The sequence below is a fragment of the Copadichromis virginalis genome, linkage group LG11 (genome assembly GCF_057382275.1).
Source record: "Copadichromis virginalis isolate Kocher_CV1m ecotype Utaka linkage group LG11, C_Virginalis_male_GT1.1, whole genome shotgun sequence".
NCBI classification, from domain to species: Eukaryota; Metazoa; Chordata; class Actinopteri; order Cichliformes; family Cichlidae; genus Copadichromis; species Copadichromis virginalis.
In genome coordinates, this window is record NC_140628.1 from 17,113,373 (window position 1) to 17,129,455 (window position 16,083).

At 43.5% G+C, this 16,083-nt stretch overlaps 1 protein-coding gene across 1 annotated transcript in view; it reads right to left on the reverse strand.

The window, feature by feature from the left end:
• LOC146698304 (plectin-like) overlaps positions 1-15,739 on the reverse strand; it is a 60,356-nt gene extending 44,617 nt beyond the window's left edge. Inside the window, exon 1 of the mRNA XM_085473373.1 lies at positions 12,067-15,739. Within this exon, the coding sequence (XP_085329499.1) occupies positions 12,067-15,229 (3,163 nt within the window). The 5' untranslated portion in view covers positions 15,230-15,739. The remainder of the gene's footprint in view (positions 1-12,066) is intronic.
• Positions 15,740-16,083: the final 344 nt, after the last annotated feature.

A 16,083-nucleotide genomic window follows, 5' to 3' on the forward strand; every position in this document is an offset into this window, starting at 1 on the left:
AAAACATTTGATGATTGTCAAGAAAATAAAAGATTTTTTTTAAGTACTAATCGGCTGAAATTATTTTTAGGAATTAAAAAAGAAAAACAGTCAGTATCACATGTGGTATTTCCATCTGCTAAATCACCCTCAACACTTTTTTGAAAATGTGGAGAGAAAAAAAAAGGGAACTTGAGAGACGCTTCTATGACAACATCCACAAATATACAGCACTGTGTTTCTCAGTGGTAACTATTACTGAGTCTTACTCATGGGTGTGTTTTTAGGCAGAGACAGAGGGGTTTCCCATAACTGACTATTTGACGAAAGGAAAACGCCACCCTCGCCTCACATGACACTTTGGTCCTCCACTGGCTGAAGGTAGTGAAATATTCTGACCACTAGATGGCACCAGAGTACAACCACACCCACCTGCTTTACACTACATTCAGTCATCCACCCATTCACACACTGGTGATGGCAAGCTACATTGTAGCCACAGCTGCCCTGGGGCACACTGACGGAGGTGAGGCTGCCGGACACTGGCGCCACCGGGCCCTCTGACCAACACCAGTAGGCAACGGGTGAAGTGTCTTGCCCAAGGACACAATGACCGAGACTGTCGGAGCCGGGGCTCGAACCGGCAACCGATTACAAGACGAACTGCCAACTCTTGAGCCACGATCGCCCATAGAGGGATGGACATGGTCAGCAACAATACTCAGCTAGGCTGTGGTGTTTAAATGATGCTAAAATTTGCTCTAACTGTGCCAAGGAAATACACCAGTACACCACCAGTATGATCCTGAGCTGCTGAAACAAGGCAGGATGGATCCAGGCTTTTGCATTGTTTCTGCCAAATTCTTACCCTAACATCCAAATGTGACATTAGAAATTGAGGCTCCGTTAGCTGAAGGAGAGGCAGCTGGTGTGGTCTTCTGCTGCTGTGGCCCATCTTCAGGGTTCGACATATTCTGTGTTCAGAAATCTTACTGCATATCATAACCTTGGTAATGAGAGGTTATTTGAGTCACTGCTCCGTCCCTATTAGCTTGACGCAGTCTGGCCATTCTACTCTGGCATCAACATGGCATTTTTGGTCAGAGAACCACTGCTCACTGGATATTTTCTTTTTTTCAGCCTTCTCTCTGTAAATGCCACTAGATCAGCAGTTTCTAAAATACTCAGATACATTACAACTCAGAAGCATGCCACATTGAAATCACTTAAATCACCTTTATTCCACATTGACATACTCAGAACTTCAGAGGGTTGTTTTGACCATTTCTACATTTCAGTTTCTGGCATATGATGAGCCACATGTACCTGAGAAAGTTTCCAGTGAGTGCAATCCAGAGAAAAGAATGAAATAAATCAGAGGTGCCAGAGAAATCTCTGAAGTCCAGAAAACAATATTGCAGCCCTATTCAAAACAGACACTTTAAATTCGTGCAAACAAATTACTCCATGGATTCAGGAACACTTCAGAAAACTATCATCACTGAATAAAGTTCATAACTGAATCCACAAATTAAACTTAGAAGTCTGTCTCACAAAGAAAATACATGTATGAACAAGATTCATACATGTCTTCTCTGGGCTGCAATAAGGTAAAATGAGGGAAACCATAGACTTCCCAGGGTTATCCAGGTTATTATTAATGTATAGATAGGAACCCAGCATCAATCATGGTGTCAGGATTCAACAGTGCACATTTGCGACATCTGCAAAAGAACCATTAATGCTTAACAATATAGGTTATGGAGCAATTCGAGCTGCCATCCAGACAAAATCTTTCATTTCAGCAAGATAATGCAAAGCTACACTACGACAGCATGTGTTTGTAGCACAACAGTCCTCATGCTCCAATGGCCTGAGCACTGTCCTGACATGTTACCCATCAAAAACATTTGACACATAATGAAATGAGGCTTCAAACTTTTGAAAAGCTAAAATCCAATCAAGTAAGATAAAGACGTTACGCCAGAGGAATGAGATAAGGTCAACATCACATTACACAGCAACAACAAAACACTTTTAGAAGATAAGAGCACAGGTTGCACGAGTTGCACAAGCATTTCCAAGTGTTATAACAGAAGTGATGGTGGGAAGTATTAATTGTATTGTTTTATGGCAGATGCATATGAAAAAAATAAACACACACACACACACACACACACATATATATATGTATATATATATATATATATATATATATATATATATATATATATATATATATATATATATATATATATATATATATGTGTCATTGCAAAGAGTCTGTAATTAGATCTGTTTCAAGTCATACAACTATGTTCATAATTGCCATTTTTGAAATATCTTCTAATTGCATCTGGACTTGAAATTTTTATGTGAAAGTAATTCCATAAACTATAAATGTAGTTTACCCCCAACCTTCCGTCAGTCTCTCTGAGCAGGACTGTCTTGTACCACCCATGGAACATTCAACACAATGAAAAACACAACACACCAAACTCCTCCCTACCGTGTCCTATAAATCGAGTCTCACCACTCACCTGCACAACACATCTTGCTGTACAGGTATCTGGTTCGTTCTCCATGCGAGCTCATCTCATGCAGATAATTCCCTCGCTCAAAGTTCCACATCCCAGCCATGCTGATGCGAATGGAAGTGTACACAGGTAGCCTTTTGTGTTTCAGGTAAACTGTGCCAGCTGGTGTAAATAGTGGAAACAGGAATGACTTTCAAACAGAAAGTCGTTTCTTTGAGGGGGGCAGGGCCCAGCCCAGTGCTGGGCTCTTTTAAGGACAAACACAATAGACAGCAGACTGGTAGCTCAACATAATTTTCATAGTTTAATTATGACGTCCTTTGACTTATTAGTCATTTGGTTGAGCATATCTGCTCCATGAGAACCATGACAAATGTAAAACTGGAAGCAAAAGCGCTTTGTTGCCCTACAGCCATCCATTTATCAGACTGTCACTCGTCTAGAGTCAGTTTACAGTTTGTACAAGCATTTAAAAAAGAGGTGTTTGTGCACCTGCAGGCACGTCGGTTTGTGAGACTATTATGAGGCTTCACTGCATCTTTAATGCTAATCCAAGATAGCAGACTAGACTTCTGTTGTGTTATGATTAGTATTTAGTCCAACTGCTTTAACCTGAAACTTTCGTCTCTCACTGCTTTTTTCACCTTGCAAAAGCTGAGTTTCAATAGCCTGCATCTTGCCAGAATACAATGTATTTATTCAGATTAGTCCCCAGTGCTGTCTGAAAATCTTCAAGCTTAACAAATCCTAAGGCACATAATCCTGAAAGTAAATACAGTGAATATGCCCCTACCCATTACCGGTTTACTTTAGGATCTGGATATTTAGGACGGGACAAAGCGCAGTAAAATGTTGAAGGGAAAGTGCAGATCACTGATCTCTGACCCAGGACTACCTGTGTACCAGGATCTTATCACACTGGACGCTGATACGGATACTTTCACTTGACCTCCTTGATTTTATTTTACAGGAAACTTTAATGTTTTGACATCAAATAAAAAGATAACGATAATGTTGACAGGGACATTAAGACCTTCACACTGACAGCTAGCATTTGCAGTGCCACACTGGATTCTTGGACTCTACTAAATTAGCATTATATGACTCACTGTACAAAATAACACTTGTTGACTTAATTCTGGGCCTATGAATTAATATATCATCTCAAACAAGCTGTTTTAGCTCCCTTCACTGTCCCTTTATCCACTTTTCTTTGAAAAAAAAAAAAGATTTGTATAGCATGTTGGTGACGCTTCTGTGCTATATGACAAAAAAAGCATAATTAATCTGCCTTAAGGAGGGGGTCAGATCATAGAAATCGTATTTGTTTCTATGATCCCTGTGCTGCTCATAAATAAATCGGCTCTATACGAGCTCCATCTGACTGTGTGTCTCATCACAGCTTGTTCATTATTCCCAGAGAACATGAGAGCTGTATCCAAACCGGCTTCCATAAGCCCCTAAGGAAAAAGTGTACTGTTTAATTTATGACTCATGCCCACTGGTTTACCAGCACCAACCACACTGGTGGAGGCCATTTAGACTTTTTTTTTATATACTCACGAGCCCTGGAAAAAACAGACACATACAAACCCACACACACTGCTGTACTGTATTGTAAGTAGTAATTGGATTGCTCCAGAATAAAACTCCTGCCTGTTTCCAGGAAGAATGCTGGCTTTTCCATGAACCAAGCCAAAGCCATAACCAGAAGTCAACCATCACAGCCCACACAGCTATGAGAGGGCCCCACATGTAGCTCTAAACGAGCATTTGCTTGGCGATTGAATGTCATCCATGCGCTTAGCGTGTCAAACCGGATGTTACACTTCACAGCGTTCTGTAAAAACTCTGACACCTTCTGGGCGACTGCAGAAGAGTGCTGGAGCAAGAGCTTTCCATAGCTACAGCAGCTACATGTTACGCCTGAAAATTCTCAACCGATCATTTATGCAAAGCAGTTTAAGCAAATTAACAGTCTGGTTCCAAAACAGCCATCAGCCAATGTAAATAGTGCGACAGATCTGGGTTCTGTTGCACCATAAAATATATTCATCCTGATTTTGATTGTCTGTGTGAGGGCAGACAAACAGAGATGAAAGGTCAAAGCTCAGGAGGAGAATGCAGAGTGAGGCACCTTGTGTGTGACTCACAGCATTTTCCCCCCCGCCCCCACCCTTCTCACGATCTTTCTCCATACTGGTCATCGATGGAGTAAAATGCCAGCATCAGCGTTTCCATATCTGCACATGCAGCCTATCACGGTCAATAGCATAAGACCAGAAGCTAAATCACAAGTGGTCAGACCGTGTGGTGTCTGCTCTCACTCCTGTATAAGTGATAGCTCGAGCCATTGAGCTAGTGAGTGGATAGAGGACAGAGCTGTCATCATGAAGAATGGGTGCCAGTGAAAAATAGGACAGCTAAGAAAAAAAAAGCCCCCCGATGGGTCTAGACCGAAGGGGACAGATCAGCAGGAAGAGCAGCTGCATTAATGCTTCAGTATCAAAGACAATAAAACATTATCCAAAAGGACATCATAGAGTAAATGTCAGGGCACATAACACGAAACTACAGCCAAAGCAACTGGGCATCAAATATTCGTCTTCGTGTCCTTAGAGTAGTGAGTCAACTTTGAAGAATATTACATTTTGCGTAGTGTTGTGTAGGTCAATGCATTCTTTAGTGTTGCCTAATGCCATTTTAGCCATGGGAAATGAAGTTAACGTTTGCTTTACGCCCTGCATGAAAGCATCTCGGCCAGCTTTCTTTTTCGAGTTGTCTCACAACAAGCGCTTTCCTTTTACTCCTATCTTAGACTGATAACATTAACACTTCCCATGAGCAAGAGCAAGATACCACGCTCTCTAACTTTAAACTTTATCATGATAACAACGATGAGCCATGGCAGCTAAACTACAGACACTTTGGAAATCACTCAGGACTACTAGTGACACCTTAGACATCTTAGAAACCTGGGTTTCGAACAGGGTTTGGACTGATCAATAACCAGACTTGCACAAGCATGTCTTAAAATTTAAGCAATTGAGTACTTTTGGGGTATCGTGTCAACAACGACTCGTGTAAAGGCATTGGATCAAACAAGATATTATTTAGTGTAGGACTGTATTATCTGTTAGCTGTTCTGTGCACACAAAAGCTACATTTATCCAGGATAAACCAAAGAAAAAGTCATCAAAGTGTTGACTCATGGATGCAGCATCTCTTTTGTAACACTGCTAGGGTTTCAAAAGCTACCGGCTGGTTTGGAAATTGGCAGTGCCTCAAACCAAGCAGGTGTACTGAACCACTACCGGACTTTTTTAAAGAAATACAGGAACAACCTTCGGCAAGAACACACATCCACACTCAAAAACAGACAGAGACATATTGATCTGAAAGCAAACATGGCCCAACAGGTTTGGGAGGGGCCTTACCAGCAACTGAATTACCAAAACACTGCTCAGCTACAATACCGTGCAGCAAAAGAGCTTCTGTGGAAGTTCAGCTAGGTGGAGAAAGGGCCAGTACGCATCTATGTTGTGTGACCGGTCAGACCTACGTGTCTCAAGAACCTGCAACAGGCTTTTCATGCTGTCTGGGAAATATGGCGGTGTAAAACTGGCACATTATGGCCTGGTGGCACCTTTGACCTGTCACAACTGACAAATTTTCAAGGTTCCACATGACCTATACAGACAGTAAACATGCTAAATGTGAAGCTGCGCAGAAGAGAGTTTTAGGTTTAGTAATGTGACCTCTTCAGATCAGTATCACCAATGCAACAGAAAATATCTCTAGTAATCTCTTGTCAGACACAGAGAGGAAGAGATGAGGCAAATATATTTTCTGATATCTAGCTGCTTTACCCTGAAACTTTAGTATCTCACTGCTTTTTTGTGTAAACTTTGAAAGAGCTTCAATACCTTACATCCTGCCACAGTTATGGTTACTAAATGCCCCAAAATGAGCAGCCTGGGAAGAGTGGGTCATGGGTGGCTTTCCAGCATTAGTCTGGACAGAGATAACGTAAAGGGTGTGAAGAAACAAGCCTCGTGACAGGTGGGCCTTCATTAGGAGGGGGAGGGATGGCAGAGGCGTGGCAGGGACATTTGAAACTGCAGGGTCTCTCTGCCCCCCCCCCCCCCCCCCCAAAAAAAAGATGTTTTCAGAACTTAAAATCACCTCAGTGATTATAATCATTATATCATCAGGATTTTTTTTGTTTATTAGGAAAAAGGATTTTGTTATGATTACAGCATCCTTCAAAAGTTTTATGACTTAAAAAAGACTGAAACAGCACATGATGACAATTCAATTTGTTGTATGGCAGGACCTAAAAAAAACAACTCAACAGGTGACATGGTGATATAAACAGTAGTACAAATCCAGGACTTTAGCTGCCACCTGCTGACATTTCTTAACAAAATGCGTTGGTATTGTGCTGGATGCCAACAGGTGTCCATGAATATGGAGACTTTGGAACAGGTGGACTTGTTTAAACACTCAAAAAAGGCAGAAGTTATCTTTTTAATTTTGTGGATTTCTTTCAAAATGTAATTCTAATTTAACTGAAGAGGATTTAGAGAATTATTGCAAAACAAAACATGGCGCAATGCTAAATGGGTGGATGAAAAAAATGTAAATTAAATGAATTACACAGAGCTAGTTTTACAGCAATGTGAAATAGCCAGGAGAGACCCACAACTATCTGACACACACAAGGGCACATTTAAACACGCTGTATGAGCCGCTGCTGATTGTTGACTTCCATCAGATGTCACAAGAGGTAATAGCAGGGGTGGGGGTACTGCAACCCCCCTCCTCCCAAATTCTCACCCTCACCCTCCTTCACTTACATACCATCAAATAAATGAAAATACAGAAGGCAGCCAAGAATTTCCTCACAACAGCTCAGTCACACTGTGAACAACTATGAAAGGCAATCCATGCCGCAGTAGCTGTTTGTGATGGGAATGTGTGTGCCTATGTCCTGTTAGAGTGAGTGTGTACGCACAACAACAAGACATTACCCACTGCCTTTGCCAAAATCCCAACAACAGTCATCAGCCAGGAAGACAAGCACAGTTAGACACAAAGACACAACACAGAAACTTCAATTGTGTGACCTACCAGGTATGATCTTCATCTAAAAGAAGGTATGTGGAAAGAAGAGGAGGACAAGGGTGAAGAAAAAAACAACAAGCTGGACAGAGGGAGAATGAGGAGGACAAGAGAGCCGCGTGCTTGTTTGCCCCGACTGCCTTGTTTCTCCCTGGTCTTGAATTTTGACAGGCTGTGCCTGCTGCTTGAATCCGTCAGCCTGCTCTCCTTTGGCCAGGGGAGGAGGGATGACACACCAAGCCTGGGGAAGGGGGCAGGGGTGAGGGGTTCTGAGGGCTGCCAGGGGGGAGAAAGAGGGCTGGAGCTGACTGGGGGTTATAAATATCCACTAGAGCCAGATGATCACACAGTGCTCACACTTAGAAACTGATGGAAGCGCTCTGGCGGGACACTTGGCTGTTCTCGTCCTTTAGAGACACCCTCCACAAGCAAGCCCTTCCATCCCCCCCCCTCCCCTCCCTCTCTTTCTCTCTCTTTCTCTCTCTCTTCGAGGATGATGGTGGGAACTGTTTAGGTCACACCTCTCACCCAGAAAACACATCACATGTCAGAGCTCTCTTAGGCTTAACATAATCAAATCATTTGAGTAGTAAGTAAAGTACTCATCCCAATTAAACCACAGGAAAGTGTGACACACTGATACAACCGAATACAAGCTGAATTTAAACACACAGAAATACTGCGGCTGGAAAGTCTGGCAGTAGATGAGATGGATTAAACTGGATCTTATTCAGTAAAACACAGTTTAGTGATGGATGCTCTAGAGAGCAAGGCTGGTGACCTCAGTGTTCATCCCCTTATTGCTGCGGGATCATATCAATGCATGATATTCTCTAAATATAGTAAGTTCTAATATATGCATTTGGCTTGGGCAATTGTAGTGCTGACGACTGGCTCCACTTCTCTACACTGCTAAAAGCAAACCTGTCTGGAGAGCAGAGTGAGGACTGCATTCTGTTGTGAAATGCTGACATTATGTATGGATGTTCTATAGTGAAATGAAAGCAGCTGTACTGAGAAACCATTGAGCAGAATTAGACAGGCTTGCAGGAAATCCTTCATCAACAACTTTATGCGCAGCAATCCCAAACTCCTGAACTCAACAGGCTTTCTACACACACATGAATCATGTCAGGACACATGGCTGAAAGGTATTCTAAGCTTATGTCCCTGGGGAAAATACCAGTAGCCTTACTCTTCAACCACACTGTGTAGTGCAGATATTCATTCTTGTAAACAAGAATGCTCCTCCTCTACTCACTAAGCTGGTGAGAAAATACTGGATAAAATTAGGGTTTTATGAACTTTAAAATGAAGGCCAAACTCGCATCCCTCTCACTCAACTGTAGTCACATTAGTTTGGTCTTCTAATAAGGTCTAACATGCACCCTGGGAAATGACTAACGTCATAACCAGTTTGGCCAAACCCTCAATATATTCCACATGTTATCAATCCTGTTTCCAAAGTTTGGCCTATTGTGAGTTAACCATTACACTGCCACAAGAGATCCTCGATCCTGCATCACTCTCCAGCTCCTGCTATAGCATACCATTTAATCTGATATCAAGCACTCTGCGCACGTAAATGCGGCAATTCAAAGTAGCAATTTGAATGCACAAACAGCTGCTGGAATGGGATTCTGTTTCACTTTTCAAATAGGCCTCATAAATATTCACCTTTTGTGACTCCTGTTCTATATTTGTGCCATCATTTTTCCAAAAATTTGCACTTAAGCCAAGAAGAAATCATCTCAGGTTTCATTTCAACATCCCTTAATGATCAAAATGTCTGTTTGGTCTGCAGGTGTCATAAATTTTGAAGTGTACTCCAATATCTTCTGAGACTCTGAACTAAATATCAGAAGGGGTTTCACAGGCAGAGTCAGCAGTTAGAGACATGCAACAGCTAAGGTCATTTACTTTGTTTTGAGCAAAACAGCACCGTGGGCCAAGCGGCAAAAGCGGCAGCAGGAGATTAAGTTGCCAGTTTGCAACACAGTCTGCTGACAGACGCCAAGAGTTTGTCTCTCACTTTTTCCCTAATTTTTTTTTTTTTCTTTCAACAGAGAGGTCACGCACATGAATCAACTCCAAAATTTGCAAATCGCCCGGGGTGAGTCACGACATTAAAATGAAGTGGCACCATAATGAGAGACACAGAGCTGAAGTTCACTGTAGCTGTTCATTTATCCAATCACACAAGTATGCACCGGGCACCATTTCAAAGATGAAAACATGGAAGACCCTCAGCGGCACGTCTGTGATGTGATTTACTCAAATTGTGCCTGGTGCCATGTCCGCGCCAAGTTTAAACAGTGTGTACAGTCCACACAAAAGTGCTTACTACTCAGATTTAGTTTAAGTGCATCCGGAAGGCCACATTTGATGAAAACTGTTACTCTGAAATTCAAACCAGCTTATAGTCGCTGCTTTGAAAGCAACATTTTTGTGGCATAAGTCACATTTCATTCAGTACGTTCCTCCTTCCTAGTTTCCGCATTACTGATGCAAAGTAAGCTTGTAACAGAAACTGGAGGAGCACAAAAGTATGCATACTTAACTGCAAAAATATCCAGTGATGAGCTTTGTCTACCGACTGCCACTTAATAAAGCAACATACCAAGAATACTACACTCTAGGAATAAAGGTAGTAGAATCAGTATTTCTGGAAACCACTGCTCTAACAATCCATATGAGGTCAAATTAAAAGCAAAAAAGAAAAAAAAGTGGCTTTTTTATTACATGATAACAAATCTGAGCTCCTTTCAAAGACTTCTGCAGTGGAGTTGCAGCATTAGGTCTATGTGACAGATGAATATGGTTGTTAATGGACAGCAGATGTCAGCAGTGTGCTGCTGTGTCTGATGTGTGAAAACGTCACAGATCAGAGAGACCTCCGTAGTAAAAGTCAAATTAAAATCTTTGCGATAGTTCACCATGGCAATGATCAGCTCTTCATCTACAATTCAGGTTTCTTCTAGATACCAAAATGCACTGCAGAGAAGCAGAGTTCTGCTTATAATGAGCTCTATAAATGACTGTGTTTGTGTACAGCTGTCATGAAGTTTTTAATCGAACTTATTTTCCTGATGAGTAACACAGACTGGCTCAAGGAGCCAGGCTTCTAATTGAATCCAGAACGTCAGTCACGTGTGGATCCAAACAAACACACCCATGGATCTGTGAGCAACTTATTCCAACTTTCTGACTATCTGCATGCTGTTCACACCCTCAACAGACAACGCCCGAAAAAAGTCTGTCTTGCACACCCAGAGATATAACATTTTACATGGTGGTTTCAGCAACAACTTGCTTCGCTCGTGGAAGTTATGAGACGTTACATATCATATCCAAAACTCTGGAGTCACATGAATGTGCCTCAGCATCATCAGGATTTAACATGAGCCATATGAGTTTCACTTCAACAAAAGCTAACCGCAGCATCATGTGCCACTTTTATTTCTCTAAACCAGCAAAGGAGGATGGCGCACAGTACTGTGTTGACTTTACCCACATAACTCCCGTGTTAATGCCCTTTGCATAATGGAATGCAAAGGGCATGCATATCTCTCCAAAGAAAAAACAACCCTAGAACACAAACCAGAGCCAAGAACACAGCCTGACTAGAGCAAAGAGACTACTAAAGACTAATACTCCCAAAAGGACCACACCTCTCTTTTTCTGGCTTTAACTCACGGTTAGCCGTCTCTGCAGGGAACAGGCGAGGCTGGATCTCACTAAAACAGCCCCACCTAGTTGGAATGGCTGCAGATCTCACTAATCCTGCTGGCAAACACTCAGATAGCTCCAGAGATAACTGTTACCACTCACAACAGTGAGTATAATTGATTACACAATTCAATCACAATTCCCCACCCTGGAAATGTGGGAATTTTTCTTGTCATTTGAATTGTTTGTTAAAAATAAAAACTGCTGCTGATGCATGTGGAAACTTGAAAGAATAGCAGTAAATTATTTTTTGAGTGTTTACCACAGCAAAAAACACAGGAACCTGTGAAATCTGACAGCAGGAGGACAACAAGGGGCAAGCACTGTGTCAGACACTTTATCTCTTCTAACACAAAGCTAATTCAATCACAGCCACATCTCAAAGGTCTCCTCACCCTCTCACTGAAACTGTTCCTAAAAGAGGCTCCCTCTGCACCACATCACAAAATAGACTCTGGGCTTGGTAACATGTAACTTTAAGCCATAAACTGTAATCACAACACCCCAAATAATACTTTGAATGGGAAGTCAAAGACAATTACAGAATGGTAATGCTATTCAAGGTACATAAGTGCAGAGCACCAACAGTGCACCCTAAAACCTCAAATGCTTTGAAGAAAGGTGGGAATCTAGACTCAAGAGTGATTGCATCACAGAGACATTAGAAGTAGGTAAGCTGGCACGCATTCAAACAAACCTTCCATGAAGTTAGGCCATGTCTTCTCCTCTGGCTCCCCCAGTGAGTGGTCCCAGTCTACCTCTGGTGAGGCTCCTCGCCCCTTGCCCCTTGCCACCTGTGCCAAGACTGCCCGCTCTATAGCAATTTCTTGCAGAACATCCAGGTCCAGCTCCTCGCCTTCCTCCTCAGACTCCACAGGTGGAGGTGGTGACTGCTGTCCAGCTGCCTCCGGACTAAGGAGCTGCTTTACTTCAACAATCTCCTCCACTACTACTATTTTCCTCTTCATGGTGGCCTCGTCTATGTCAGATGTTTCAAACTTGCAGGTGTCCCGCTGGTGAGGCTGGTCAGGACGGGTCACGGGCGTGGCGGTGGCAGAGGGTGTGTCCTCTATCAAGTCCCTCTTCTTCTCTCCCTCCTGCGTTAGGGCCTCAGAAACAGAGAGCCTTTCCTCTGTGCTGCACTCTGCTGCCCGAGCGGCCGAATGTTGTGCAACTGTGGGAGGCTCCTCTTGCTCGAAGAGTGGGCTGGCCTGTGCCTGAGCTGCAGCTGGCTCTGCTGTTAGCGCTCTTGCTGCTGACGCTAATTCTCCGGCTGTGGGTGCTTCCCTCACACTGGAGGATGTTTCTGGTTTTGGAGCCTCCCGCTTGATTTTTTCTGCAAAGAGCAGGGCTGGCTCCACCTCCCTTTTGTCTGCTGGGGCCTCAGAGAGCACAGCTGCTGCCTGCCTGACTTCCTCACTGCACATTCTTTCAAGAGTCATCTTTAAAGAAACATTAGTTTCTGTCAGTCCGGAGGCCATGTCAGGGCTGTCTTTAACTGCAGCTTCATGCAGGGGTGTAGTGTCAGTTGATGGCAATGTTTCTGCTTCAGGCAAAGGGACAGGATTTGTGTTTATATCCTCTAACTCTGGTTCTTTAGGCTGCTTTCTACCTTTTCCCTTCTTCTTTCCCTTTAAAGGTTCCTGTGTAGCTTTCTCTGTATTTATGGCGGATTTAGCCTCAATTGTGGGTTTCTGAGGTTCTGACAGTGGGGCAGGGTTTCCCTGCTCAGATTTAGGGCTTGCTTGCACGAGCTCCACTCCACTTATTTTCTGCACTGTCACTGTTTCCACTTTGGTCACAGTTATTTCCTCAGATTTCACTGGCTCCATATGGGGCGACGTAACATTTGACTCGCCCTTAGGGGATAATGGTCCCTGTGCAATCTTTCCGGCATTGCTTTCCTCAGACTTCTCTTTTATTTGTCCCTCCACTAGGGGCGCTGCAGGAATCTGTCCTAGTGGCAGTGAGGCTTCTTCTGAATAAGCTGTTATTTGTTTGGGGACATCTTCTGTTTTCTCTCTGTCAGTATGTAATTTAACCTCGTTTGTCTTTGTTCCCTTTGAGCAGGTAGACACAATTAAAGGCTCTGATGAAGCCACTGGTCGGAGTTCAGTCTTATTTCCAGGTGATCCCTCAGCACTCTCCACACTCTTCAAGGCCTCAGCTTGAGATTTCTTTTTCTTTCTTTTTGATTTTGAGCCTCCCTCGACCGCTTGTTTGGTTTCTTTAAGCACCTCTGTGGTGACAGCATTTTGAGGAGGCTGAGATGTATCTGATTCATCTTGTACTTTTACTGTGCGCTCCTGCACGGAACCTTTAGGGGCTTCTTTTCTGACTGGGGGAATCCCTTTTGAATTAGTTTTCTTCTCTTCTGCAGTCATCTCTGCAGCTTTTGCTGTGACAGGCTGTGCATCTTCAGCATTGGTCAAAGGTGCTGCGAGAGTTGCTGTGGTAATGGTGGATTTGACTTCAAGTGTTGAGGATTTCTGTACTGTAGTAACTTCTAGGGACACTTCATCAGTTTTAGAATCTTTGACCTCATTAGTGGAGCCCTTTGGTTTGCTTGTGGCGCTGTGAGGTTTGGCTTTGGCAGTCTCCTGAGTGGCAGCTGCATCTGTAACTTTTTCTGCTTTATCATTTATAATTTTAGACTCAGCTGAAGCTGGAGGGGCCTTCACCTCAGTGGGTTTAATCAATTCCTTATTTACTTTAAGCTTCGTTTCTTTGACAGAGCCTGTTGAAGTGACAGGCATTACTTGTTGGGGCTTTACTTGATCATTGGCTGCTGTAGCACTCACATTTGCAACTTTAACTGGATCCACAACCACCATTTTCATTTTGTCTTCTTTGGCATCAAAATCAGGAAGCATTGTGAGAACTGGTTTGCTTGTAATCATTTGAGTAGGCTTGATTGACGTTTGTTCCTCAGCGATATTAGGCCAGTCCTTGGTCTTCATTTCCTCGTTTGTTTTGGGAGCAGAGGGCTTAGCTGGAATCTTTGATGCTGCAGCACCTGTGGCCTGAGCAACAGCAGCCACAGCTAATGGTAGGGCTGTTTTGGAGGATGTCAGAGTGGTCTGTGACACATCCTGCTTCAAAGCTGCTGTCTGAGCGGGAGCAGAACTTGTTGGCTTCTCTTTTTCGACCTCCAGTGCTCTCCTCTTTTGTGGTGATGCTATGGGATTCTTGCTGTAAACATCAAGCTCCTGGTGAGTGGCTCTTTTCCCCCTGTTATCCTCCATCATTGCTGTTTCACTTCTGAAGCTGCTGGTCTTCCTAAAAACGTCCTGAGGCTGGCCCTCCACTTCCCATAAGGCCTTTTCTCTGGCCGGTTCTCCAGCCAATGGGCGACCCCTGAACCTCGGGGTCCTATCGGGGTTATTCTCTCTTTCTCCAGAACCCACCATCTTATGGCGGTAGCCTTGGCGCTCTGCTAGTTCCTCTCTTCTTTCTGCTTCAGCCCTGCGTCCCGGCTTAGGAACATAAGACGTTGGACCTTCTACAGATTGGACCCGTGCAGCTCGGTGAGCAATGGCCAGAGTGGCGGCCGGCTTCCTAATCCTTTGCAGGGTGGCAGGAACAATTTCAGTGGGCAGGTGGAGGTAGTCACGCAGGTAAACAATGCCATCATTGGTCAGGTACCAGTAGAAATGTTTCCAAGCAAATGTTTCCTTTACATAGCCCCTGGACTTAAGAGACCCCATGGCACGAATTACTTGTAGGTTGCTTACACTTTGTACTTCTGGGTGTTTGATCTGCGGCCTCTTATCCTTCTTAGCCACCATGACACCATCTCGAAACAGGATCTCGTAGATGGCCCTCAGGTCATGCAGGGGCATCAGCATTCCAGCAACCATTGTTGTTTGATTCAGTAAACTCTCTCAAGTGAAACTAAAATGCACAATGCCAAACAAAGAGAACAGCACCTCACGCTGTGTTGTGAGAAAGAGTCAAGTGCCAAGACCGGCTGGCACGTGTTTCTTAATTCAATAAGGGTAAGAAATCCCTGTAATGATTTTTCCTTACTGTCTCTTCTCCTTGCTCTTGTCGATCCTTTTGTTATAGTGAAGAAAATAAATATTCCTCTGTTAATAAGTTTAATGCCCCCCCCTACATTCAGGGTGGCTGAGAATGAGCAGTCTCTGTTCGGGCCGAGATGGCAATGACAGAATGGAAGAGAGGGAGTGTGTGTGAGTGTGAGAGAGAGCGAGAAAGAGAGTGAGAGAGCAAGGCACACACTTCTCAGTCTGGCTCCTCCTACCTTCTCTCTCTTTCTCTTAGGAAAAAACTGTCATGGAAAAAAAATCTCACTAGAGTAAATAGTACAGCAGGAAGCTAGAAAGAGGGGGGGGAAGAGTGTCTGCAATAAACTGAAATAAAATTCGAGCAAAGTCAAATGAATGGATCAACACACCTATGGAGGGAGCACGTGATCTACAACTCTATGACTTTTATGAAGAGTCCCGCCCACAACCAAAAGCAAATGGCTCCTACTCACATGCAAACACACACACACACACACACACCTCTGAACGCACACTAGGACTGAGTGGCACACACCCTCTGGCGTGTGATGCACACCGGTCCAATGAATGGGCTGTTCTGTTCAGCGAGTAGATATCAGAAAGGAAGATGACTAGCTGGCATCCATCCGATCCTGCCCATGCAAGTTATTAAGTACAAGGTGTCTTTAGCTTTACACATTTCACGA